Source organism: Heptranchias perlo, chromosome 1 (assembly GCF_035084215.1).
Source record: "Heptranchias perlo isolate sHepPer1 chromosome 1, sHepPer1.hap1, whole genome shotgun sequence".
Taxonomy (NCBI): Eukaryota; Metazoa; Chordata; class Chondrichthyes; order Hexanchiformes; family Hexanchidae; genus Heptranchias; species Heptranchias perlo.
The window spans coordinates 181,515,039-181,541,636 of NC_090325.1; the positions used below are offsets into that span (position 1 = coordinate 181,515,039).

The window sequence follows — 26,598 nt, forward strand, 5'->3', positions numbered from 1 at the left end:
TACTGAAGTGTTATCATTTTATGTTTGGGTGAGCAGTTTAATTTGCTTCTTCAAGCAGCAAGTCCCTTGATCTGTTCAACTTCACCTTTCGATCTTGATTTTTTTTTCAAATGTGAAGTGACAGCTTTACTTCATGGTATCTTCATTTGATTTTTGTAACACGTAAGTGACAAAGTGACTCAGATCCTGTGAAGTAGCAGGAACTTAGGGTTTACGGGTAACATTTCTGATTTATAATATGAATGCATCTGCAAAGGGTTGCTATTTTAAAAACAAAGGTAGTAAGAATCCGCATTAGCCATTAAATACATAGTGAGCTACCTCTTTCCCCTCAAAATGGTGGCCGTATGATATTTAGAAGTACATAGGAATATAGGAATTGTTAGATGAAAAAAGACCAAAGTCCATCCAGTTCACCTTCCACCATCCTGGCAGTTGCATGATACAATGATAATGCAGTTGCTGACTAATCATAGCATAAACAATTCTGTCAGACCTGCGTCAAGCCTTAAGATGTCACTATCAAATAATAGCTCCAGTTTTGGAAAGAACATAGTTACAGATCTTTGAGGACATCACTTTCAATATTTAGGGCATGCTTTTATCGGGGATCCAGGAAGGGGGCGGGAGGGGTGGAATTCCTGTCGGATTTTCCCGCCTGACAGGCCAACCTGATTGACAGGCTGGCCTCAATCAGACGGTAGAAGAGGAAGGAAGAGGACGTGGACAGGTAAGTGTTAGATGTGGGGGGGGGGGGGGGCGGGGGAATGTCATTGGGGGGGTCATCGGGGCGGGGGCTCAGTCATTCGGGGGGATGGGTGGGTTCAGTCATCAGGGTCAGGGGTCACCAGAGGATCAGTCATTGGGGGGGGTCAGTCATTGGGAGTGTCAGGGTCGGGGGTCATTGCGAGGTAGGAGATTGTGTTTGTGTTGGGGGGGGTGGAGATAGAGTTTGTCGAGTCGCTGCAGGTAGGCTTGTTGGGCCTGGGGGAAGCACTCCTGGTCTTCTGGGCCCACGAATAGTGCTATAAAGACACTTACCTGCTGTTTCAGGTCTTCTCGCCTCCTTTCATGTGGCGTGAAGGAGAAGGCCTGGGGAATCCCGGCCCCCAGGGGTTAAAAACAAAGAAAATCTGTTAAAGTGGAAGCCTGCAGACTCCTTGAAAGTTTTTAGTGACTAACCCGCCTCCTGAGAGTGGGTTGGTTGCCCGCTCCTCGTCCCGCCTCCGTTAAAACCGGAAATGGGCGGGTTGGAGGCGGGTTTTAGATGTTAAAAAATTTTATTGCCCCCCGCCCCCAACCCACCCGTTTACCGAGTTAAAATTATGCTCTTAATATTTGTGCAAATTCATTCTGTATTACCTGTTTATTAGCACAGCAAAATCAATCGCTACTCTACCCTGCTATGAGTACCACCATAATACGTGTGAAATAAATTTGTGGGTAAAGTCATTCAAGTGACTGGAACGGAAATGTACCTTTCTGGTTAAATAAATGGAGAGGGTGTAGGGAATGATATGGAAGGGAAATGATATGCATCCTTAGAGGCCCAATATTGGGGGCGCCTGAGGCCTCAACTTTCAGGCACAGGGATTGATTGAATTTCTAGGCCAAATTGTAAAAAAAATAAATAAAAATGAATTATGAGAGTGGTTTTTATGAGCTCTTCATTAGTGAAGGGATATAAATATTGCCTTGCTTGTCAGAAGTGTGGGGATCTTGAAAATCCGCAGCAGGTCCAGTGTACTCCCATACTTCAGCTTAGGCCAACCCTCCAGGATTGTCCTGGAGTTTCCAGGAATTAAAGATTAATCTCCAGGGCACTGCTACACGCAACCCAGGAGAAAAATAATAGCGACATCAAAGAAAATGGTGGGTTTTTTTTCATTTTCTTTGATCACTTATTAGTTATCGAAATATTGGAGATGGGAATAAAGGCTATTTGACTGACAGTCAAGATTCATCTAACTGGGTAACAAAAGAGTCAGTTCACTTCCCAATTGGTGTGGGAAGGCAATGCGCCACAATGTGTCACGCGACCAATGGCAGGAGCGTGAGGGCGGGGCATTTGGAGGCAGGAGGTCATGTGATGCCACCTCCAGAAGTATGTCCAACCAGAGTTGGTGACCCTACTTAGGCGGGAGTACACCAGAAAATTAGGCCGATTGAACTTTCTGGGATGGCTTTGTGGGGGCAGATCCTGTGCCTACCTCTTGCTAGGCTATCACTGTAAGGGAAGGCAGGGACTTCAATCATCAGTTGTTCCTGTACCTCTGAGGGACCCTGTGAGTGTACACCTAGTCAGACAAAGTGTAGCTCGCAGCTTATCAGCAGATATAGGGGCCACATAGAGGCCTAGGCCTAGATTGAGGCCTACACTCCTCCAAAACTTTGGGCATAAGTCTTACTTGAAAAACCTTTGAAGCAGTCCACTTTATAACCTACAAGCTTCATTCATGGAGAGACCAGCCCACCATCCCCCCACCTTCCACCCACCACCCCCCCCCCCCCAATCACCTCTCTTTTGCCCAGTGGTCCTCTGCTGAACTTTCTGGCCTTATGCTAATGCTGGGCAACCCAAGTGGTGCAGGCACCCGCCACTTCGCATGATAATTAAAGGACATTCCCCAGACCCCGTGAACGTTACTGGGTCAGTAGCAGCATTGTTTGCTGAGATAATGCTGCAATGCAAATTTTCTGGACCAGTGTATTCTGCAGCATTGGAAACTAGTTCGTATGGTCTGAAAAAAGCAGTTACTTTTGATGGATTATTGAGATTTTCTGCATCTTTCCCTCTTTTTGTAGGACAAGTTAAAAGCTCAGGAATTGGGACATGGTGACCGGGTCAAACTGGTAGCTCGACTGGAACGGACGAGAGACAAAATTAAATTGTATGAGGAAGAAAAGGATAGAGCTGCTGAAGAGGTGAGCAAGGTAAGGTGGATCAAAAAGATAGGTACTGGTAACATGTGATCGGGATTTGTTGTAGGCAACATTGGAACAACCTGTTTGGAGTGACTGGGAGTTGACTGTTAACGATTACGGAGCTATGGAGGGGCACAATGCAATTTGTAGCTGGTGGCATAACTCAAGTGTTGGCAGCTGCACTTCATATTTTGAAGTCTCAGACCGATAATCCAACATAACCACAGCCTTAATTCTTATTATGGCGAGAATGATGTCCCAGCAAGCATGGGACACCAGGCCATAACAAGAACTCAAGTCTGCAACCAGCTGAGATTATCTATTGTGGTAGGTAGGATAAGAAAGTTTCCCACAAGTCTCATCTGTGCTATTGGTAGCATCACTGTGAAAAAGGTGGTTTAACTAGCCCCTTTCCTGAGAACTAACAATAGCTTTCTAATGAGCTCTCAGCCAATGGAGAAAAATCAGACAGCTGCTAATAATATGGATGTATGATAAGAGTAAACTGCAGACTACTGATAGTATGAGCACCTCCACATTGAAATATCTAAAATTTACAACACGGAAACAGGCCATTCGGCCCAACCAGTTTGTGTCGGTGTTTACCCTCATACGAGCAAGTAGTCCTAATCATATTTACCTCCCCTGTTCCAATATCCTTTTATCAACTTTTCCTTCATCCACCTATCCAATCTAACCTTGAATATTAACATAGTTTATGTCTCAACCACTAACCCTGGAAGTGATTTCCACAGCGTCACAATCTCTCTGTAAAGAAGTTTCTCTTGCTGTCTGTACTAAATCGTTTGCATTTAATCTTGTATCTATGGCCCCTCATTCTAGACCCCTCAATTCCTGGAAACAGTCTACCTTGTCCATCTACCTTGTCCCATCTATTCATAATTTTAAACACTTCTATCCTGAGTGGAACATAGGAACCTGTTCCGCCATTCACTTAGATCATAGCTGATCTGTATCTCAACTCCATTTACCCGCCTTAGTTCCATATCGCTTAAAACTCTTGCCAAACAAAAATTTATTAATCTCAGTTTTGACATTTTTATTTGACCTAGCCTCAACAGCATTTTGGGGGAGTGAGGTCCAGATTTCCGCTACCTTTTGTGTGAAGAAGTGTTTCCATAAGAGCATAAGACCATAAGAGATAGGAGCAGGAGTAGGCCATTCGGCCCCTCGAGCCTGCTCCGCCATTCAATGAAATCATGGCTGATCTGATTTTTACCTTAACTCCACTTTCCCGCCTTTTCCCCATATCCTTTGACTCCCTTGCTGATCAAAAATTTGTCTAACTCAACCTTGAATGTATTCAATGACTCAGCCTCCACAGCTTTTTGGGGTAAAGAATTCCAAAGAATCACAACCCTCTGGGAGAAGAAATTCCTCCTCATTTGCGTCTTAAACAGGCGACCTCTTATTCTGAGACTATGCCCCCTAGTTTTAGATTCCCCCATGAGGGGTAACACCCTCTCAGCATCTACCCTATCGAGTCCCCTCAGAATCTTGTATGTTTCAATAAGGTCTCCTCTCATTCTTCTAAATTCAATGAGTACAGACCCAACCTGTTCAATCTTTCCTCATAAGACAACCCTTCCATACCCGGAATCAATCTAGTGAACCTTCTCTGAACTGCCTCCAATGCAAGTATGTCCTTCCTTAAATAAGGGCACCAGAACTGTACGCAGTACTCCAGGTGTGGTCTCACCAGCACTCTGTACAGTTGTAGCATGACTTCCCTGCTTTTATACTCCATCCCCCTAGAAATAAAGGCCAATATTCCATTTGCCTTCCGGATTACCTGCTGCACCTGTATGTTGCCTTTTTGTGTTTCATGTACGAGGACACCCAGATCCCTCTGTACCGCAGCATTTTGTAGTATTTCTCCATTCAAATAATATTTTGCTTTTTTATTTTTCCTCCCAAAGTGGATGACTTCACATTTTCCCACATTATATTCCTGATATCACCTCTGAACGACTTAGCTCTAACTTTAAGGTTGTTCTGGACTCTCCCACCGGAGGAAATAGTTTCTCTCTTTCTACCCTGTCAAATTCTTTAATCATCTTAAACACTTCAATTATATCAACCCTTAATCTTCTATTCTCAAGGGAATACAAGCCTAGTTTATGCAACAAGAGCGTGGCTGATGAGAATATCCTGATCAAACTGTTCCACATGAAAGAAATTTCATCTTCACTAATCGTGGTTATTGTTATTTCATAGAAACGATCATGAAGATTCATAAACATACATACAATGCAAGGCATATTTTGTGAGGCAGATTATATGTATAACTATTTTTTGAGATTGGAGAAAGTTGAGACTAGTTGGATTATCATTTTGGCGGATAATGGTAGCAAGTCCTCTGCTGGCAAGATTCTGTGGTCTAGAAATTTGGGCGCACCCATTCTTTGGTGGGTGGGGTGCGTAGGTTTCATCCCTGCACCTGAAAGGTGAGGCCTGAGGCACCCCCAATAATAGTCCTCAAGCCTCATTTCAGGTAAGTACGGGGACCTTCCTGCCGGTTAGCACCACATTGTGCTGTGTGAGATCAGCACATGGCGAGTGAAGCACTGGGGTGTTCAAAAATCGATAACAAGTCAAAAATTATTCTGCACTTTAAGTGTTGCCAGCGTGTGCTCCTGCTGCCAGCGTATCTCCTTCACCAATATGGCGGGCGGCATACTTCTGGCTGGAAATGTGTGCGCATATGTCCAGTGATTGAGAAGTGGCCAGTCTGTGCACATAATATTGGCCCGGAATTTTTGCTGAAAATAACGGCAATCCTAACAGGTCTCACCGTTATTTCAGTGCAAATGGTAAAGCAACTTTCGGCGAGCGTACATGCCCAGTCAAACGCGGAAATCTGAAAGTTGCTCTACCAGATGCCCTGCTCCTCCAGCCTTCTGGAAGGAGATCTCGCTGGAAGGAGATCTTGCCGGCTGGCTCATCGGTCACATGGTTGCAACGGCACAAAGTTGCTCTCCTGCCCAACTGGAAACAAATTATTTTCGCCAGAGAAAGGTACATCTAGTTTTTTTAGTCTAACCGAAATTTTAATGGCTTGCTAAGTCTTAATTACTGCCAAACAGCCTCTCTGGCACTGAAAATTTACTTTTACAAATGTGGAGTCTCATTCCTTCACATTTTAATTGTTATTGGACTTTTTTTTAAATTAATTTGTATCTTTTAAATTTTTCTTTCTGACTCTTTTATCTCTGTCTCTTAATTCAATATTTCTCACCCTCTTTATTTCAATTCATGTAACTGATTTTACATTGAATTTACTATTCTGATTATCACTTCCTGGTCTGTGGCTGCGTGGCTTGTTAACAATGCTTCAATCTGATTGATTTCGGGTATACACAGTTCCTCTCCCCGCTCACACAGCTCACAGATGACCAGGAGAGGATGAAGTTAGCGCCCAAAAGCCCGTGGATAGTTTGTGAGTAAGTTTAAGCGGTGGGTGCCATTTGTTCTCTGCTCAGCGCAAAATCTGGGCCAATGTATCGTAATGGAGATAAGGCCAGCCTTTAAGCAGTTTTGTCTTTGCTTCTGGCTGAATTTGCACACTACAGGGAATTTTGATCAATTGGCAGTAGTACCACTGATTAAACCACCTTCATGAAGCCTGACTGGAATCCACATTTTCTTGCTGCTGTCAGGTGGAAAATCATCTCATAACTCCAGATAAGACCTTCTCCCGTTCTCAGCAGAAGCAAAATGTAATCTCATTATTGTCTGCATGTGCAGCAGAAGGGGAGGTAATCTCTAGGGAAATGGTCCCCGCAAGGTATAGAGAACTGGAAATTCGTTGATGCCGCGCCTGTTTAACACCTGTAAAACGAGCGCCCAAGCTTCCAATATGGCGGGCGGCGTGAGTGCGCACACTCTGCATCGGAAGTGCGCCCCATCTCTCCCCACTATATTGGTAAAGACTAACATATAGGCATCCAGGGTCCACGCCTGAGACAGACATTAGGCCCCTTTCACTTGCAAATAGGGAGTCTAACGTCTGATTCAGGCCCCCCTTCCCGAAATTGGGCTGCCTTGAATGCAGCCAGCATCGGGCCAGCTGCATCCAGGACAACCAAGTCTACATGCGGCCTAACCAGCGGTCCTTAAAGAGACCAGTGGAGGCCGCCACCAAAAAGGTATGTTTTTAAATAAATACTTACCTGAATGTGGAGCAGCAATGATCCTCCCCGCTCCACATCAGTCCCGAAGACCGTTGATGGCCCCGGCTCATCCCCTGCTGATCGCTCCCCCTCCCCCTCCCCCTCCCAATTGCCCCACTTCCCTCCCTCTTCATTGCACTTTCCCTTCATCCCTCTCAATCGCCCCATTCCCTCCCTCCCAATCGCCCACTCCTTCTTGATCGCTTCATCCTCCCCCTCACAGGACCTATCAGTGGGCCGATGCCTGGGGACGCAGCGGCCAGAAATTTAAATCCGGAGAGCTCCCTGGGGAGGTGGATCCTTTGACTTCACCTCAGGCACCTTTATTAAGTTGTAAACAATTTTACAACACCAAGTTATAGTCCAGCAATTTTATTTTAAATTCACAAGCTTTCGGAGGCTTCCTCCTTCCTCAGGTAAATGTTCAGGAGCTCCTCGAAGCCTACGCATTTATACATATAGAACAATACATGGTGTTTACAGAATGCCCCTGCAACTGCCCGTTGCCAAGGCAATCACCGTGTTCAGACAGAGAGGTGTCACCTGCAGAACCCCCGAATACACATTCAACAAAAAAACAAACAGGAAAAAAAACAGAGAGAGGCAGAAACATCCGGAAGGCAGAGAAAGCCAGCAAATTACCCATTATATTAAAAACAGATAACATTTGTTCGCTGGTGGGGTAACGTGTAGCGTGACATGAACCCAAGATCCCGGTTGAGGCCGTCCTCATGGGTGCGGAACTTGGCTATCAATTTCTGCTCGACGATTTTGCGTTGTCGTGTGTCTCGAAGGCCGCCTTGGAGTACGCTTACCCGAAGGTCGGTGGATGAATGTCCATGACTGCTGAAGTGTTCCCCGACTGGGAGGGAACCCTCCTGTTTGGCGATTGTTGCGCGGTGTCCGTTCATCCGTTGTCGCAGCGTCTGCATGGTCTCGCCAATGTACCATGCTCTGGGGCATCCTTTATTAAGCAATGACATTGTAACTCTGTGGCATAGTTTTTGGTATAGCTGATAGGGAGCAGATCCTTTTCACTTTAAAACGTAAGCACATCACAAAGCAAAGAATAAAAATGACACACCAGAATTTAGAAATCCGTATAAGTTGGCCTTTTTTTCTATAGCTGCACTTTGATGCTATAGTAATGGTATTATTGATTTTAAATCCATCGGCCCTCAAATTGCACCGTGGATAATCTTGTACAAAAGCTTTAAATGCGTCATCTGAAATTACTCTCCCCATTGTCATAGTGGAGGTGTTAACCCATTTATTTCAAACGGTATACACTTCCACCAAAATAGTGCAGAGGGGAATTTGTTCATATGCTGGTATCACATGGCATATTTTTAGGGCCATTATTTTTATTAAACATAATCAGAAATGATGGAAATACATGAGTCCATGATCTTCTCATGTGGTGAAGAATTACTCCTGAAATGTTAACCATTCTTTCTCTTTCACAGGCACAAGTTGCTGTGCATTGCCACCACTTTTGGTTTTACTTTAGGATTTCCAGCAGCCACAGTTTCCCTTTTCACATTAAATGCTGATAGGCTGTTCGATAATTACCACCTTGGTCTCTGCATGACTGTGTAAATCCCAGGTTCCACAGGATAAATTCCTAAGATGGGAATGCTCTGCACTCTATCACTCACCTGTTAAAAACTCTGTCTTATCACCGACAAATTACTCACCCCTGAACAGAACTGATGGATTCCATAGGTCAAGTCACGTTTGGTCAGACTAATCTATAATGGGCAGAATTTTAACTTTGAGAAACGGGTGGTTTGGGGGCGGGGGATCACTGAAAATCGCATCAATTTCAGGCCCGCACCCAACCCGCCCATTTCCGGTTTTCACAAGGGCGGGACGAGGGGCGGGCAACAAACCTGCTCCCAGGAGGCAGGTTGGTCACTAAAACCTTTCAAGGAGGCTGCGGGCCACCATTTTCAAAGGTTTTTCTATTTCAGCCCCTGGGGGCTGGGATTCCCGGGCCTTCTCATTCACGCCACGTGAAAGGAGACGAGAAATACCGAAACTGCAGGTAAGTGCCTTTCTGACACTGCTTTTGGGGCTGGAGGAGCGGGAGTGCTTCCCCCCCCAGGCCCAACAAGCCTACCTGCAGCGACCCCCCCAATGATCGCGCCCCCCCCCCCCCCCCCCGCAACGATCGTGGACCCCCGCAATGACCCCCGATCCCTCCCCCCATGACTGACTCCTCCAATGACTGACTCCTCCCCCCCCCCCCATGCCCACCGGTGCTCCCATGCCCATGGGTGCCCCCGTGTCCACCGGTGTCCCCTTGCTCATCAGTGCCCCCATGCCTGTCGGTGCCCACCCATGCCCCCCCCACCCCCGTGCTTTCCCCCTCCCCTATCCATACAATGAAAGACTTACCTTTTCACGTCCTCTTCTTTGCTCTGCTTCTGTCCGACTGAGGCCAGCCTGTCAATCAGGCCGGCCAGCCGGATGGCAAACCAACAAAACCTCCCCCTCTTCCCGGTTCGAGGCCGAAATTACCCCCAATGTGTTTGAAAGGAGGCCTTACAGATGAAGGAGCGGTGTCTATATTCCAACTCTAAGAGATGTATGAACTTGTATCCTGTAAGACAGAACTACTTAGTTCTTGCCTGTGATATTATATTTACAGAAGTATACCAATGCAAAGATGAGATTGAAAATACCACCTGAAACATTTTAATAAATCTAGGATCATATTGGACATCTTCTGTTGGGAAATTATACTGAGTCTCTATTCGGACTGAAAAATGTCATTTGAGATTTTTTTTAGATCTTTGGACACCAGAGTTGTGGAGAAAAAAATATTTTAAAATGTAGTTTTGCAGTATATCCAAACTGATCAATAATAAAGAAAGAAGGAATTCGCATTTATATAGCACCTGATCACATCCTCAGGACATCCCAATGTGCTTGGCAACCAATGGATTACTTCTGAAGGGCAGTCACCATTGAAATGTAGGCAGATGTGGCCACCAATTTACTCAGCAAGGTCCCACAAACTGCAAATGAATGAGTGACCAGTTAATCTGTTTTTGGTGATGTTCGTTCAGGCAAGAGTGTAACCTGTCCACTCTTCAACTAGTGTCATTGTATCTTTTGTGTTTTCACCTGAGCTGGCAGACAAGACTTTGATTTAACATCTCATCTGAAAGACACCACCTCTGACAATGCAGTAGTCTCTTAGTACTGCACTGAAGTGTCAAGCTAGCTTGTGTGTTCAAGACTTCAGTGGGCTCGACCTTCTGACTCAGGCAAGAGTGCTACAAACTGAGCCAAGCTATAATGTTGCTGGTAAACTGCAGCCCTTGGACTGAATTTTTCAGTGTGATGTGTCAGTGCAGCTGACAAGTAATTTGCAACAGGAGTAGAAGAGTTGACAGTGAGGGTACTAATTGTTACCAGAATCAGCAACTCTAGGGAACTGGAATTTAAACTAGCGTTGGAGGGGCATCCAGTTGAGAAAGAGAGGCCATTCTCTTGGTGCTGAAGTTCTCCATTTTTTCATTCCAAGAACCAGGGGTCACAATCTCAGAATACGGGGTATGCCATTTAGAACCGAGATGAGGAGAAATTTCTTCACTCAGAGGGCGGTGAACCTGTGGAATTCTCTACCACAGAAGGCAGTGGAGGCCAAGTCATTAAATGTATTCAAGAAGGAGATAGATATATTTCTTAATGCTAAAGGGATCAAGGGATATGGGGAAAAAGCAGGAACAGGGTACTGAGTTAGACAATCAGCCATGATCATTTTGAATGGCGGAGCAGGGCCGAATGGCCTACTCTTGCTCCTATTTTCTATGTTTCTAAGATGGAGCAAAGGAATTGCTGCAAACAAAAACAATTGAGAGCTGCTGTTAATGCAACAACTTGATTGTTCATCAAAAATGTATCCTGTGTATCCAAGTCGAACTTTTATTTTCTTGTGTTTAGAAAATTAAAGAAAAAGGCTTTGTTCTAACCCTGTATTCATTTTTTTTCTGCTGTTGAATAAATACACTTTCTCCCATGTGATCATGATGTTTTGCACAGATTAAGAATTGCAGTTGAGATTGGGGGTTTGGGTGAGGTGTTATTTTTTTCCCCTCCTTCTGCACTGCCTTTATTGTGGAAAATTGAGCCCTAACCACAGCTCTTACTTGACGTAGGGGTGGAGGGGTGTGGGGGGCTTCTCCAGTTGCTTAAAGAGACCAGTGGGCTGACATTTCAAATAGAGAGATTTTCAGAATCCTAACGAACCATTAGAACAGGAGTAGGCCATTTAGCCCTTCGAGCCTGTTCCACTATTCAATGAGATCATGGTCAGGCCCTAGATTGAGTAAATGTGTCCTGATTTCAAACTCCTAGTGAAGGTAACTGGTGATTCTGGTCAACTGGAAGTTTTAAAAAGGAGATGGACTGATATGAATTAAGAAGTGAGATCTGAAGGTTGTAGAGATATTTAACAACATTGCTTTGTGCCTTGGAAAAACGTTCAGAGGAGAGCTACGAGAGTGATCCCTAGCTTAAAAAATCTTAGTTACTCAGTTGAGTTAAAGAGCTGGGTCTATTTACTCTTGAGCAGCATAGATCTAGAGGCGACCTGATAGAGGTTTATAAAATAATTAAAGAGCTGGATTACGTGCCTATTGATGGATTATTCCAGTTTGACGGATTGAGGAGGTCCAGGGGACATGCGTTTAAACTATGCAAAAGTAGATATAGACTAGATGTTAGGCAGTTCTTTTTCCAGAGAGTAGTGAGCCTCTAGAATGCATTGCTGGCTGGTGCTGACTCTCTGCATGCATTCAAGAGGGAGCTGGACTGGTTCATGACTGGGGCAGAGATCGCATCATATAGAAGGCAAGTGGATTAACAGATGACGAACACATGGTCCATGAGATTTCCTCGACTGGTTTTGATCGCCTGAGGAGTTTGGAGAGGAATTTTCCAGAGTTTTTTTCCCCTTATCGGCCTTGTTTTTTTTTGCCTCACCCAGGAGATTACATTGCTGCCGGGGTGGGAGGTGGGAGTGGGGGGTGTTTGGAAGTGTCTGGTCATGATGCTCCAGCCATCATGAATCTGGGGCAGGCTTGGTGGGCCAGCTGGTCTTTTCCTGCCCATCATTTTTACTTATTTGTTTTATGTTCAGGGGAGATCAGAGAAGGAAATTAGTGTTCTTTAAAGTAGATGATAAACAGGTGGTGTGAGAGGGTAGCCCTAGATAGAATGTTCAGATGTGGACAATAGATGAAGCGGGCTTGATGTGTTGTATAGTATTCTAAATCTGGATTTTCTTATACTCTTAGCTTCTTCAGCACAAATAGGGGGAGATTTTCATCTTCACTGCCTGGATGGTCTTTTGGCCGAATGGATTGCCCGCCATTCCATGGATTGAAAATCAGGCCTGTTCTGTAACAGACAGACAATCCCTCGCCAGATTATCGCCCAGGCGAAGATGAGATTCTACCTCATGGTGTTTTTTTTAAATGACCACTCCTTTTTAAAGGTACCATTTGGCCAGGTATCCACTATCTACTCTGAGAGTTTGTTCCACTAACATAGTATCATTGGAAAGTTTTCTTTTGGAATAACAAATCGGCACCACTTCACTGCACTATGGAGTGATAGGAGGTGGATTCATGGCTGAGAGTCCACAGGGGACAAATTCTTGACTGCGTCAATGGAGGAGACATAAATAATGTTTTCCCACAAGATTGTGGCATGAGGGGGATGAGAATCGAAGGGCTAGCACAGGATAAACAGAGCTGCTTGGTGAACGAAGGGATAAGTCACAGAGTAAAGGAATGTAAATTTGTTTACATTCATGTTTTTGTCTATGTATACAGTTTGTGCTCCCTGTTTTTGTAAAATTATTTATATTATTTAAAGTATTGCCATCAGGTAGCATGTTGGTGTTAGTCTTGGAAAGGTAGCATATTAGAGTAGGCTATTCGAGTCCTTGCCGTCGCCATTATTCAGGCAGGTTGTCTGCAATTTCCTGATACACACTAGCGGCAGATGAAGTATCTCACTCTGGACCAGGACTCAGAGAAAGCCTCCCCTATTAAGTGGACTGCAGTTGATGGGAATGGAGTTATAATATTGCTGAAATTTTAGAGGAGTGAACAGCTCACAAATTTTAGGTAATTTGATTCCTTTTACCCTGAAATTCCCAAGCTTGCAGACGAGGATCGCAATAAATCGCGAGCAAATGTCTAAACTTACCTGTCATTACTCATGCAATTTACCAAGTTAGTAACTCATTATAGCTTGTGCATAGTGCTACAAATCTGAAGTTTCGATAAATCTCTCACTGCCTACATTTCAAATCAACTCTATTGTTCTTAGGTTTGCTTCTCCTGTTTATTTATTTTTAGCACTACCCTAAAAGCCAAGTAGGTTATGCAAGAAACTGTCTCTTATATCTGACAGATTTTGTTGTGAGTTGTTGACTGCTTCAATGATGAAGTCACTGAAGGGGTGTGGAAAGCCATTTCCCTGTGCACTTCATCTGTCAACTGGTCCACGCACAGAGCTGACAAATCCTGCAAATGTTTGAAATGACTAGACTATTTAATGCAGATGTATCTCCCCAGTGTTTCCTTTATTTAGACAGCTCACTCCATAAATTGTTTCCCATTGTTTCATTTTCTTGTGAATTTTGATCTAAAAAACACAATCAAATTCATATTTTGTATTATTAAAGCTTCAGAACTTGCCATCAGAAAGCCTCTTCTTCGTTAGCTACTTTTAATTGATTTTAAGTCTGCAGAGTGTTTATATCACCTACTGTAGATTGAAGCTGTCTGTAGTTTGGATGATGTTAATTACCAGTGAAGTTCACCTTTTAAATTATTTATGTTCCTAAAATACCCCAAATAGTGGTCGTGCTTAATATTGTCTATGTTTTATGTTTTCATTCGGACTTCTGGAATTACTGTTTGTCGTGAATGTCATAATAAAATGCTGGCTAAATGTTGTTCCAGGTTTGCGCTGAGCTGCTTCTCCAGAGAGCTAATCTGATGAAGGATCTGGAAGAAAGCCTAGGAGTCTGCATGGCTTCAATTCAGCTTTGCAAAGCTGAGAAGCAAGTGAGCGCCCTGGAGATTCACACTGCTATTCTCAACCTGCAAACTCTGCTGTTAGAAGAACTAAACACGGAGTCACTGCCCGAGTCAGAGTGTACTCGGATTGTTCAGGCGCACATTTGTGTGAGTGTTACTTAAAGAAAATTGCTCAAAAAACATGAAACCTAATTTTCTCTCTCCTCATTCAAATTACGTATGCTTAACTTAACCCTTCTGTTCTGATCTATTTTGAATCCCTGCAATACTAAGCCATGAATCCCTGTCTGGTCAAAAGGTTAATGTTGCCTTAAATATTCTCTTTTTATTATTAATATTATTTTAAAATTTAGCTTTACCAAAGGCTGGTTGAATGTGGGCACAGTGGTGAGGCGTGGAGATTGAAGAATTAAGTTTTTTTAAACATCGTAAAGGCGCCTCTAATGGATTTTGCAGTGATGTATAATTGATCGAAATATTGCTGAATACCGTAATACCTTAAATAACTTCCATTATTATTGAAACTTATAAATCAGGAAGGGAGTTAATTTTGTTTTAGCTTTGCAGCAGTCTAAAATATGCTCCCTCTCACTTCTCTGCTGGCAATAAGAAGGTACCATGCAGCTAGGAGGGTGAGGATGATGGGGAGGGGCAGGGGGAAATGGGGAGGAGGGTATTGCCATCAGGTAGCATCCCCAGTGGTTAAAATCATGTCGGGGCCCGGGAGAAGTCATTGGGCCGCAACCTTTGCCTGCCTGCGGGGAAGGCCTCGCCCCCCTCCCATGGATGGAAACCAAACAAGGGTTGGCTCTTGCCAATTAACATGCAGTTCCATTCATTCCATTTTTTCCTCTTCTAAGAAGCTACAGTTCAGCCCTAAATGTACTCCTTCCCACAAAAGGCAAATAAGGTTCTGAGTAGATTAATGTAAAAAGTTTATCCAATGATACTTTTGTGCCTGTTATCCAGTTGCATGTAGCAATTATTTTTTTAAATGATAAATTTTTATCCCTGAAAATATAACTTCAGGACTGAGTACTGATCTTTCTGTACACCCAGTTATCCCAAGTACAAGGGACAAATGATCAGGAAAGTCACACTGTTTGCCCCCTACTAAACTCAGTTAGAATTCCATATAGTTAAAGCATTTTTGGAAGTTTAGTAATTACCAGTAATGGTCAATTTCTCAAAATAGATGGATTTCATTTAAATTAAATTGTTTTGCTCGCAATTTTGTTCAAAAATGGAAAGATTTTTAGCTTTAAAAATATCACATGTCCCTAATGCAGATACTCGGGACAAGCACTGCACCTCTCAAGACTGTGTCACTAATTTCCTTTAAGATGTGGAAGTGTTGTCACTAGGATTTCTGTAAATGTAATGGTGGCTGTGTGAAATTTTCATACTGTGCCACCTTCTACTGTGAAACACACCCGGCAGCAGAGTTAGAAGCCTGATTTTAACCCCCACCCTCCCCACCCCCCATGACCGGCGGGAATGGGTTAAATTGCAGGAAGCATCCTTACCTTCGCGTGGTCGCTGCTTTCTTGCTGACCGCAGTTTTTACTCCCGTTTTTTGGGAGGGGGGCGAGGCCTTCCCCGCAGGCAGGCAAAGGTTGCGGCCCAATGACTTCTCCCGGGCCCCGACATGATTTTAACCACTGGGGAGGTTGTGAAAGGCACTATATAAATGAAAGTCTTTCTTCTTTCTATGGAGAGCCACCATTTTGGGACACTTTTGTGCAAGGCACTCATTTGATGTAAATTGCAAGTAGGAATTCTTGCTGATCAATGTCCTTCCTGGCTCTGAATAACAATTGAAAGTTCCCCTCTCTGGGAAAGTTCAGTTTAGACAGTTCAGCTCAGCTCCAGTCAGCATGTAACATAAGAAGAATTTAGAACAAGAAAATGCCATTAGGCCCAGCAAAGCTTACCACAGCACTAATCTATTTTTACCTCTATAGCTCCATCAGTATTGAAACATTTATAATTTTTTCAGTAAAGAAGGTATCTTTTATAAATTTACTTTTCACTAATTACTATTCACGTCTTCCGTACCTACTTTCCTGGCATACTCTGAAGTAACATTCTGGATATACTTTAGCTGTACCATTTAATTTTTTATATACCTCAATGAGTTTCCTCCCTTAACCACCACCTTTCTAGACCAAGGGTGGCTAATCTCCAAAGCTTAAGAGCAAGAAAAAGAAATTACATACCAACAAAGAGGCACAGGTTTTAAATATAAGCCCTCAAAATAGGAGACTCTACTCCCAGGGCAGCCTTACACCCAGTCCATCACCATCTAGTGCAAATTGTAAAATCGAGGACAGTGTGTCTAATTCGTAGTATTCCCAATTTTCTCCCCATTAGCTCTAATGACTGGAAAATCTGAAGTGCCACGAATGGGTGCGTTTCCCTCTCTGCACAATTCTCCAATCTGCACCTCCATAGAGAAAGATTCCAATCAGGGCTATAGTGTATTCCATTATACTCACTGTAACTAAACAGAAGTCATTTTGAAACCTACCTTTATCAATGCCACTTTTTATTTCCACTTATTAATTTGTAAAGCTGGATTCTACGCTTTCAAGTTTCTTCCTTTCCGCTCCCTATCATTTCCCCCTCTCCCATTTTCATCTCTCATTCCCCCTCTCCCTATTCTGTCCTCTCCCATCCTCTCTTCCCCATTCTTATTCCCTGTCATTTCACTTTTTCTTCTTTTATCTCTTTTTGAATCCTCTCTCACACCCTCCTTCATTCACTCTTTCCCTCCCTCTCTACTTCATCTCTTTCTCTCATTCTCTAATCTATATTCTTTCTAATCTCGCCTCAGTTGATTTCTCTCAGTTACTATTCAGTACTTGACATATTCATTTGAAGTTTGAAAGATGGGATTAATTTCTTCTCTGGAATCAATGTTCTTCAGTGCATAAGAGGCTTTTGCCTAAGTTTGTTGGAGAGGCTCAGTGCTGATGTGTTATCTGTTCCTCCTCAGTTTCTTCCATTCTTTCTCAGTCCTGTCACTTTTATACCAATTATCTCCCCTGTCCTCTCTTCTGAAGCCATTGACTCCTTGTTGAGTCACATTTACAAAGGTGCCCGGAATCCTCCAGTAAGTTGCCCAAGTGGCCATTCTTCATGTGAAGGCCTGGACGGTGAGCGACTCCAGGCTATTAGGCCTGCCAATTTCATCATAAATAAGCTCAATCCTGTCTATACGCGCACACTTCCAGCAGCGGTTTAGTAAGATCGGGATTCACAACTGATTTCCCCTCCCTAATCTGAGCACCTCAGCATCTGCCGCTGGTGACATCAGCTAGCTCAGCACAAATCAGGAATCAAACCTAGGACCTGCTCAGTCTGTAAGACTCAGCTACTCATCCAGCTGAGTCATTGGTGAATTTATGGCCGTATGCTTCAATATCTTAAGACTGTGACAAACAAGTCAGGATCTCCATTCATGGAAGGGAGGAAAAAGAAGAGCAATCAACCAAAATTTCAACATTTGAAACTAACTCATATTTTTGTAGGTGTGGCCCTTTCAACAGAATCCTGTGTTCTGATGAATGGTTCCACTCGAGAAATTAACCTCTTCTCGAATTGATCTCATTTCCTTATTTTCTATTTTATTTCAGATTTACAGAATTCATTTTTTTTTATCTCTTCCGTATTTATAATGTTGATCTGATGGTGTGCTCTAGATCTTTGACTTATGGAACAGGCTTACAGATCATATCAATCATAAAAATGTTAGCAAAAGGGGTCACAATATATTGGTTGAGAGTGCTTTTAGATGACTGGCATTTGAAAATATCTCCGGAAAGCAAGTTATCTCCTGACTTCCTGCATGTGTTGTGCCAGGGTGGATAGCATTTTGTTTTTCTTTTTGTAGGAGCTGGAGCAACATGTCCATTTGCATTCAGGTATACTACAGCATGAGCTTACTGTCCAGAGTGAGCTAGCAGAATGGAACAGCTGGACTGTGACACAGAGCAGATCTCCCACTGAAGGCAGTACACCACAAAGCAATAGTCAAATGTCTATCCTTCTACACCAGGCCATGTTCAAGTGTAAAGACACGATGGACGCAGAGACTCAGAGGTAACAGCCTTGTCTTTTATAAGGAGAAAAAATGATTCAGAATAATGGGTGAGAGAAACTGTAAAAGACATTGGAGGAATTTGAGGCTCCACAGTCCGATATTATCAGGTGCTGAGGCCTAGTGCATGACAGACGCCCACTGCGCACATGTATGCTATTAGGAAGCACTTTGAGCAGTAGGAGCCCATGCATAAGGCTCATTAAAGGACCAAGTTACATGTAAATGAGGGAAGATCCCCATAATATGCATTAGAGGACTGCGCAGTGCCTGATAGGCTGGGCACCCATATAAATGGGCATCGCCACAAAGGCCTATTCCCTTCAGTTGGGTACTTGTTGTTAAAGGTACTGTGGGGGTGAAATTGGTCTTGGACGGTAGCGCAAAATGAGCAATGGTGAATCGGCAGCCTATTTTACACTCCACCATGTTTTTGAAGTCAATGGAAAAGAAAACCGGGCGGGGTGTAAAACGGGCTGCCGATTCACTGCCGCCCTTTGTGTACCACTTCATATTCTACTGCCTAAGATCAGTTTCACCCCCTGTATCTCTTAGCAGCTGATTGTACATATATTGCTTTGGTCTTGCTGAATAAAGGAATCAAGGGAAACCTCCTGGAGCCTTCCTGCTGTGTGGCAGGATTCCCACAAATGCAAGGCTGAATTGACGCCACTCGTGGCTGTATATGTTTTTTTTCCCCAATTACAGTTCCATTTAATAGACAAAGATGGGGAAGGTCTTGTGTTCATTCTCAGTTCATCAGTCATGAAGAACCCTCCAGTCTCCTCCTCTCAACCATCCTTGCATCTTCAACCGAAATGAATGGGGAACACATCACAAGTATAATGAAGCAAAGGTTCTGTTACTTAGGTCAATCGAAAAGGTCCGACTGTATAACACAGCAATGGCCTTCAAAATCATCACTGATTGCTGCATGTTGCACAATTTTGCAATACAAAGAGAAGTTATCCTGCAGCAAGAGGGTAAGGAGGCATAGATCTAACCAGTGCCAGAGGAGAGTAATGAGGAAGACAAGGATGAAATGATGAAAGAGTCTTGCAACCAGGAAATCTAGTTCAGCAGTCACTAATTGAGAACTTTTTCAATTCATTGTATAAAGCAATCCTTGCACAACCAGCCCTGTCCACTTTGTCAATATACTGTGGCCCAATGAACACCATGCCAACTATTCTCATCTACTCTTCCTTGCCAATCCTTCTATTTGCTGTTAAATTAATATAGTCCTTCTTAAAGAAACCTTCCGGACTAAGGTGAAATAAAGTTTAATGAATGATTCACCTAAAAATTAAAAGTGGATGTCAAACCAATGATGATACCCCAATGCTTCCCCTTGATGAACCTCTATGGTGTTTGTTATTGGAACCTAATCTTGAGCTATGTCTAGTGCTTCTGCGATGGGAGCAGCAAACGTGGTGGCAGGTTGTTGTTCATCAATGGTGGTTCTGTACCTCATGGTGATGGGTCATGAGACTATGTGATAATGAGGTAGTGTCTGTCCCTGCACATTACTAAACGCTTCTTCAGTAAGTTGGACAGTTGGATTGGACAGATGTGCTGTTCTCCTGAGAGGCAGCTGGTTTATCTGTTCCTCTTCCTGTCATCCCCCAGACCCTGCAAGATGACCAGGAATATGCATGGAAAAAGACTGTTGGCCATCACTGAGGAGTGTGAAGCCACCCATCATCAAGGTCTTTTTTTTTCAAAAAATATACTTTATTCATAAAATTTGCAGCAAAACATACAATACAGTTGTCATATCACATTCCAAACATACACAATACAGATTATACAATTTGCAGGTTACATCAAGTACAGTTCAATGAACACATTGTACATAATTACAGTTCATGACACTCTGGGGTGTCTCATTGCATTATACTCAATACAGATTATTGATTACATATTCATTACAGGTACATTACAGCAATTTGAATCTTACATTCAGCCCAGGGGGATTTTTCCCTGATTGCAGCCCCTCGGTATACAATGGCGGGAAGGCTCTAAATGGTTGCCTTTCCCCACAGAGTCTTTGCGGCGGCCGCACCTAGTTTCAGTGCGTCCCTGAGCACGTAGTTCTGGACCTTGGAATGTGCCAGTCTGCAACACTCTGTCGAGGACAGCTCCATGCACTGGAAGACCAGCAGGTTTCGGGCAGACCAAAGGGCGTCTTTCACCGAGTTAATGGTCTTCCAGCAGCAGTTGATGTCTGTCTCGGTGTGTGTCCCCGGGAACAGCCCGTAGAGCACAGAGTCCTGTGTTATGGAACTGCTCGGGACGAACCTGGACAGATACCACTGCATCTCTCTCCAGACCTTCCTTGCAAAGGCGCATTCCAGAAGGAGATAGGTGACTGTTTCGTCTGCACCGCAGCCTCCTCGGGGACAGTGTGCGGTGGCGCTGAGAGTCTGGGAGTTCATGAAGGATCTGACAGGAAGGACCCTTCTCACCACCAGCCAAGCTATGTCTTGGTGCTTGTTTGAAAATTCTGGCAATGAGGCGTTCTGCCAAATGACATTGACAGTCTGCTCGGGGAACCAACCGACAGGATCCACCATCTCCTTTTCCCGCAGGGTCTCGAGGACGTTACGTGCGGACCACTTACTGATCGCCTTGTGGTCGAAAGTGTTTTTTTGCATAAACTTTTGGACGAAGGACAGGTGGGGCGGAACGGTCCAACTGGACGGAGTGTTCCGTGGCAGCGTGGCCAGGCCCATTCTTTGCAACACCGGGGACAGGTAGAACCTCAGCACGTAGTGACATTTTGTGTTTTCGTACCAAGGGTCCACGATAAGCTTGATGCAGCCGCACACGAAAGTGGCCATCAGGATGAGGGCCATGTTGGGCACGCCTTTTCCCCCTTTCTCCAGAGATTTGTACATCGTGTCCCTGCGAACACGGTCCATTTTTGATCTCCAGATAAAGCGGAAGATGGCTTGGGTGACTCTCACGGCGTAGGAGTGAGGTATGGGCCAGATCTGTGCCAAGTACAGCAACACTGAGAGCACCTCGCACCCGATGACCAGGTTTTTGCCCACGATCGAGAGGGATCATCGATCCCACAGTCCCAGTTTCTGCTTCACCCTGGAAATACGCTCCTTCCAGTTTTTGGTGCACACCCCGGCCCCCCCGAACTAGATCCCCGGCACCTTCAGGTAATCCGACCTGACGGTGAAGGAGACAAAGGATCGGTCGGTCCAGTTCCCAAAGAACATGGCCTCGCTCTTGGTACGATTTACCCTGGCCCCTGACGCCAGTTCAAACTGGTCGCAGATGCTCATCAATCTGCGGACCGACAGTTGATCCGAGCAAAAGACGGCGATGTTGTCCATGTACAGGGAGGCCTTGACCTGAGTGCCTCCGCTGCCTGGAATCGTCACCCCTCTTATGCCCGCATCCCTTCAAGGTTCTCTCAATCTGATCCCCCACCTTGTCCAGTCTGGAGGTCAGAGCTTCCTGTAATCGGATCTCTGGGGTCTCAGTAGGATCCTTCCTGTAAATCGGATCTCTAGGGTCTCAGTAGGATCCTTCCTGTAAATCGGATCTCTAGGGTCTTAGTAGCCCCTGTTACAGTATTCATGAGAGAAACTGCATCTGGACTCACTTCTGTAAGGCTATCTGCAGTCTTTTTGCACCTGTTACTCTGAAAATAAAATCAACAGAAAAACAAAGAGATTTTATTCTTTATAAGTACTAAATGTTTTCTTTAAAATATAATCTCCATGCATTTCCTAGCTTTTGAAGTAATGCTCTCCACATTGCACAATTTAAGCACATATTGTTACTTTTGGTCTCACAAATTTTAGTTAGATTTTTTTTTACAATATTATGGGTATAACAATGGACTATATGGTTATTCATTTAAATGGAATTTTTTGTTATCTGCACTATATTAATAATGTCAACATGTGTAAAATAGATTGGATCAACATCCAGAAATTCATTTTACTGGCCTACTTTACGCTTACCCCACCAACTTTACCCACAGTCTCTCAAAATGCATCATTGTGGTTACTTTTCCAGTTGTCTGGGCGCAGTAGTCGTCTTCATTTTATTTGGCGCACGCTTTCGTAGCCTCTTGAACTTCTAACAAGAGTTCTTCTGTGTACGTTGCATAGTGGCAGGGTTAACATTCGCGATCAGATCAAATGTTAACTTCTATTCTGCTTTCCAGATTAGGAGATGAAGAAAGAAACAGTCAGTTACTAGAAGATGTCAAGGGGAAGCTGGTGATGAAGACACTACTGGGTCTCCAAGATCAGGTAATGTTCTGCATCAAAGCTCAGGGTGAAATGCAGACACTGCACAATTTTAATATTTGCACTTTTTGCTTCGTGTTTATTTTCCTGCTAAAATATATATGCAAGTTTGAAAGTGACTGTTTTTATTATCTCAGGCATACTGTAATAAAAAATTGAGTCGTTGGGGGTAATTTTGACTTTGGGTGATAGTGTAAAATGGGCAATGGAAATCGGAAGAGATGTGTAACGGGCGGCTAAATTGATATCGTCCGATTTACACTGTCGCCCAAAGTCAGAATTGACCCCATTTTCTGGAACTTGCATATGTATTTATAAAAATAAAGCTTGTTAAATAATCCAGTATTTGTAGACATCTTAGAATTCATTTTCCACCCAGTCATAATATTTTATTTAAAAATATGCTTTGTAATCAAGTAAGGGTAGCATGTGTAAGAACAGATACAGTTGCTGTTGGTGAGTTCAATTTATCTGGGATAGATTGGGAAATCTATGAAGAGTGTAACAGGAGTGAAAATATGATCCTGGTCCTAATATTAGAGTGTTAAATAGAACAATTGGTTAAGGAACCCACACAAGCAGGGGTGGTATTGGTCATTGGCAATCAATTTTTGCACTATTGGACCTAATATTAAGTAACAGCCAGGAACAATAAGAGCAGGTCAGAGAACACCTAACGATGACCACAATATGGTGGAGTTTAAGGTTAGGCTTATAATGGAAAAGCGAATGACTTCAAAAGAAACATTCAACTTTACTGAGGCAGATTTAGAGGAAATGAGCAGTGAGCTCAATAAACTGGACTGGACAGCATCTTTAGAGGGGAAAAGTATGGAAGGAAAGTGGATCATGTTTAGAAAAACTATATATAGAGTACAAAACAGATACATACCACCAGAAAAGAATCATAACAGAGGAAAAAGACTAGTGTGGTCAACAATGGAAATACTGCGGGAGACAAGGCCTAAAGTATAAAGCTACGGATAGCATGCTGGACTGAGACAAATATAAAAACAAACTAAAGGAGTTAAGAAACCAGTCAGCAGAACAAAAATAGAAAATAAGGTTAGGATAGCGGGGAATACTAAAAGAATTGGCAGGCATTTCTTTTAATATATTTGTAGCAGGAAGGATCATAAAGGTTAGCACCGACACTAAATTAACTCCTCTTCTTGGTGTTCACAGAGGAGACCATGGGCAGTCCTCCCAGCATGGAATATGAATTTCCAGGGTAGGGATGCACAGAAGAAGGTCTAAAAGAAATAGAAATTTCAGATATGGCAGATACTGATAAGCTGAGGAAGTTAAAGATAGAGAAGGCACCAGTCCTGGATGGACTTCATGCATGGTACTTAAAGAAGTGGCTAACTAAATCAGTCACGTCCTTATCATTATCTTTAGGGAATCCTTCGAAATGGGACTAGTGTCCAAAGATTGGAAAGTAGTTAACATAACAGCAATCTTTAAAAAGGGACATAGGGATGATTAAGGAAGCTGCAGGCCAGCAAGCCTAAAAGCTGTTATGGGTAGTTTTAGAAGGCATCCTGAAAGGAGGGATCATCAAAAAATGATATGGTAAGAGGCAGCATGGATTTATTGGAGAGAGATTTTGCCTAACAAATTTGCTGAAATTCTCTGAGGAAGCAAGAGACCTTGCTGGAAATTCTGTTGATGTGATATATTTAAATTTCAGCAAAGTTTTTGGTACCGTGTTGCACAAGTGATTAGCCCACAAAGGTACAAAGACATGGACTAGGGACTTCTGAGTTGGATTGAAACTTGGCTAAACCAGAGAAAGCAAAGTGTGATTGACCCCAAAATTCTGAGCCATTTTCTGGGCTTCTGCGTTCTAAAATCAGGACAAAATGTTTTAGTGGCTTGGAAATTGAAGCAGGAGACAGTTCTTTCAGTTTTCCCTCCAAAAGTTTGTAGAGAACAGGTAATCCTGGACTGGGTATTGTGCAGTGAGAAAGGACTAATTAACATTCTTGTTGTGCAGGGTCCCTTAGGGAAGAGCAACCATAACACGATAGAATTCCTCATTAAGATGGAGAGTGAAGTAGCTGAATCCGAAACTAGGGTCCTGAATCTAAATAAAGGAAATTACGAAAGTATGAGGTGCGAGTTGGCTATGATACATTGGGGAACTTTACTAAAAGGGATGATGGTGGAAGGCAATGGCTAATATTTAAAGAACGTGTTCAGGAATTACAACAATTATTCATTCCTGTCTGGCATAAAAATAAAACAGGAAAGGTGGCTCAACCGTGGCTTACAAAAGAAATTAGGGATAGTATTAGATCCAAAGAGGAGGCATATAAAATTGCCAGAAAAAGCGGCAAGCCTGAGGATTGGGAGCAGTTCAGAATTCAGCAAAGGAGGACAAAGAGATTGATTAACAGGGGAAAAATAGAGTATGAGAGTAAACTAGCAGGCAGCATAAAAACTGACTGTAAAAGCTTCTATAAATATGTCAAGAGAAAAAGATTAGTGAAGACAAATGTAGGTCCCTTACAGTCAGAAATAGGGGAAATTACAATGGGGAACAAAGAAATGGCACATACTTTGGTTCTGTCTTCACAAAGGAGGACACAAATAACCTCCCAGAAATGTTAGGGAACCAAGGGTCTAGTGAGAGGGAGGAACTGAAGGAAACCAGTATTAGTAAAAAAAAGTGCCAGGGAAATTAATGGGGCTAAAGGCTGACAAATCCCCAGGGCCTGATAATCTACATCCCAGAGTACTAAAGGAAGTGGCCCTGGAAATAATGGATGCATTGGTGATCATCTTCCAAAATTCTATAGACTCTGGAACAGTTCCTACAGATTGGAGGGTGGCAAATGTAACCCCACTATTTAAAAAAGGAGGGAGAGAAAAAACAGGGAATTACAGACCAGTTAGCCTAACATCAGTAGTGGGGAAAATGCTAGAGTCTATTATAAAAGATGTGATAACAGAACACTTGGAGGGCATTAACAGGATTAGACAAAGTCAACATGGGTTTATGAAAGGGAAATCGACTGGAGTTTTTTTGAGGATGTAACTAGTAGAATAGATGGGGGAAAACCAGTGGATGTGGTGTATTTGGATTTTCAGAAGGCTTTTGATAAGGTCCCACACAAGAGGTTAGTGTGCATAATTAAAGCACATGGGATTGGGGGGAATATACTGGCATGGATTGAGAATTGGTTGACAGACAGGAAACAGAGAGTAGGAATAAATGGGTCTTTTTCCGGGTGACAGGCAGTGACTAGTGGGGTACCTCAGGGATCAGTGCTTGGGCCCCAGCTATTCACAACATATATCAATGATTTGGATGAGGGAACTAAATGTAACATTTCCTAGTTTGCAGACGACACAAAGCTGGGGTGGAATGTGAGCTGTGAGGAGGATGCAAAGAGGTTCCGATGTGATTTAGTCAAGTTGTGTGAGTGGGCAAGAACATGGCAGATGCAGTATAACGTGGATAATTGTGAGGTTATCCACATTGGTTGTAAAAACAGAAAGGCAGATTATTATCTGAACGGTGATAGATTGGGAAAAGGGGAGGTGCAACGAGACCTGGGTGTCCTTGTACACCAGTCGCTGAAAGCAAGCATTCAGGTGCAGCAAGCAGTTTGGAAGGCGAATGGTATGTTGGCCTTCATTGCAAGAGGATTTGAGTACAGGAGCGGGGATGTCTTACTGCAGTTATACAGGGCCTTGGTGAGACCACATCTGGAGTATTGTGTGCAGTTTTGATGTCCTTATCTGAGGAAGGATGTCCTTGCCATGGAGGGAGTGCAACAAAGGTTTACCAGACTGTTTCCTGGGATGGCAGGACTGACGTATGAGGAGAGATTGGGTCGACTAGGCCTATATTCACTAGAGTTTAGAAGAATGAGAGGTGATCTCATCGAAACATATAAAATTCTAACAGGACTAGACAGACTAGATGCAGGGAGGATGTTCCCGATGGCTGGGGAGTCCAGAACCAGGGGTCACAATCTCAGGATACGGGGTATGCCATTTAGAACCGAGATGAGGAGAAATTT

General features: G+C 43.4%; 1 protein-coding gene across 4 annotated transcripts in view; it reads left to right on the forward strand.

Annotated features, from left to right (window-relative positions):
* Nucleotides 1-26,598, forward strand: part of LOC137328491 (limbin-like) — a 140,333-nt gene that overhangs the window by 91,974 nt on the left and 21,761 nt on the right. For 3 of the 4 annotated variants that reach the window (XM_067994343.1, XM_067994341.1, XM_067994342.1), the window contains exons 16-19: nucleotides 2,806-2,934; nucleotides 14,108-14,332; nucleotides 18,081-18,289; nucleotides 22,480-22,567. In XM_067994343.1, the coding sequence (XP_067850444.1) occupies nucleotides 2,806-2,934; nucleotides 14,108-14,332; nucleotides 18,081-18,289; nucleotides 22,480-22,567 (651 nt within the window). Of the gene's footprint in view, nucleotides 1-2,805; nucleotides 2,935-14,107; nucleotides 14,333-18,080; nucleotides 18,290-18,995; nucleotides 19,014-22,479; nucleotides 22,568-26,598 lie in introns of those variants that run through there. The other variant, XM_067994344.1, reaches the window with a different exon arrangement.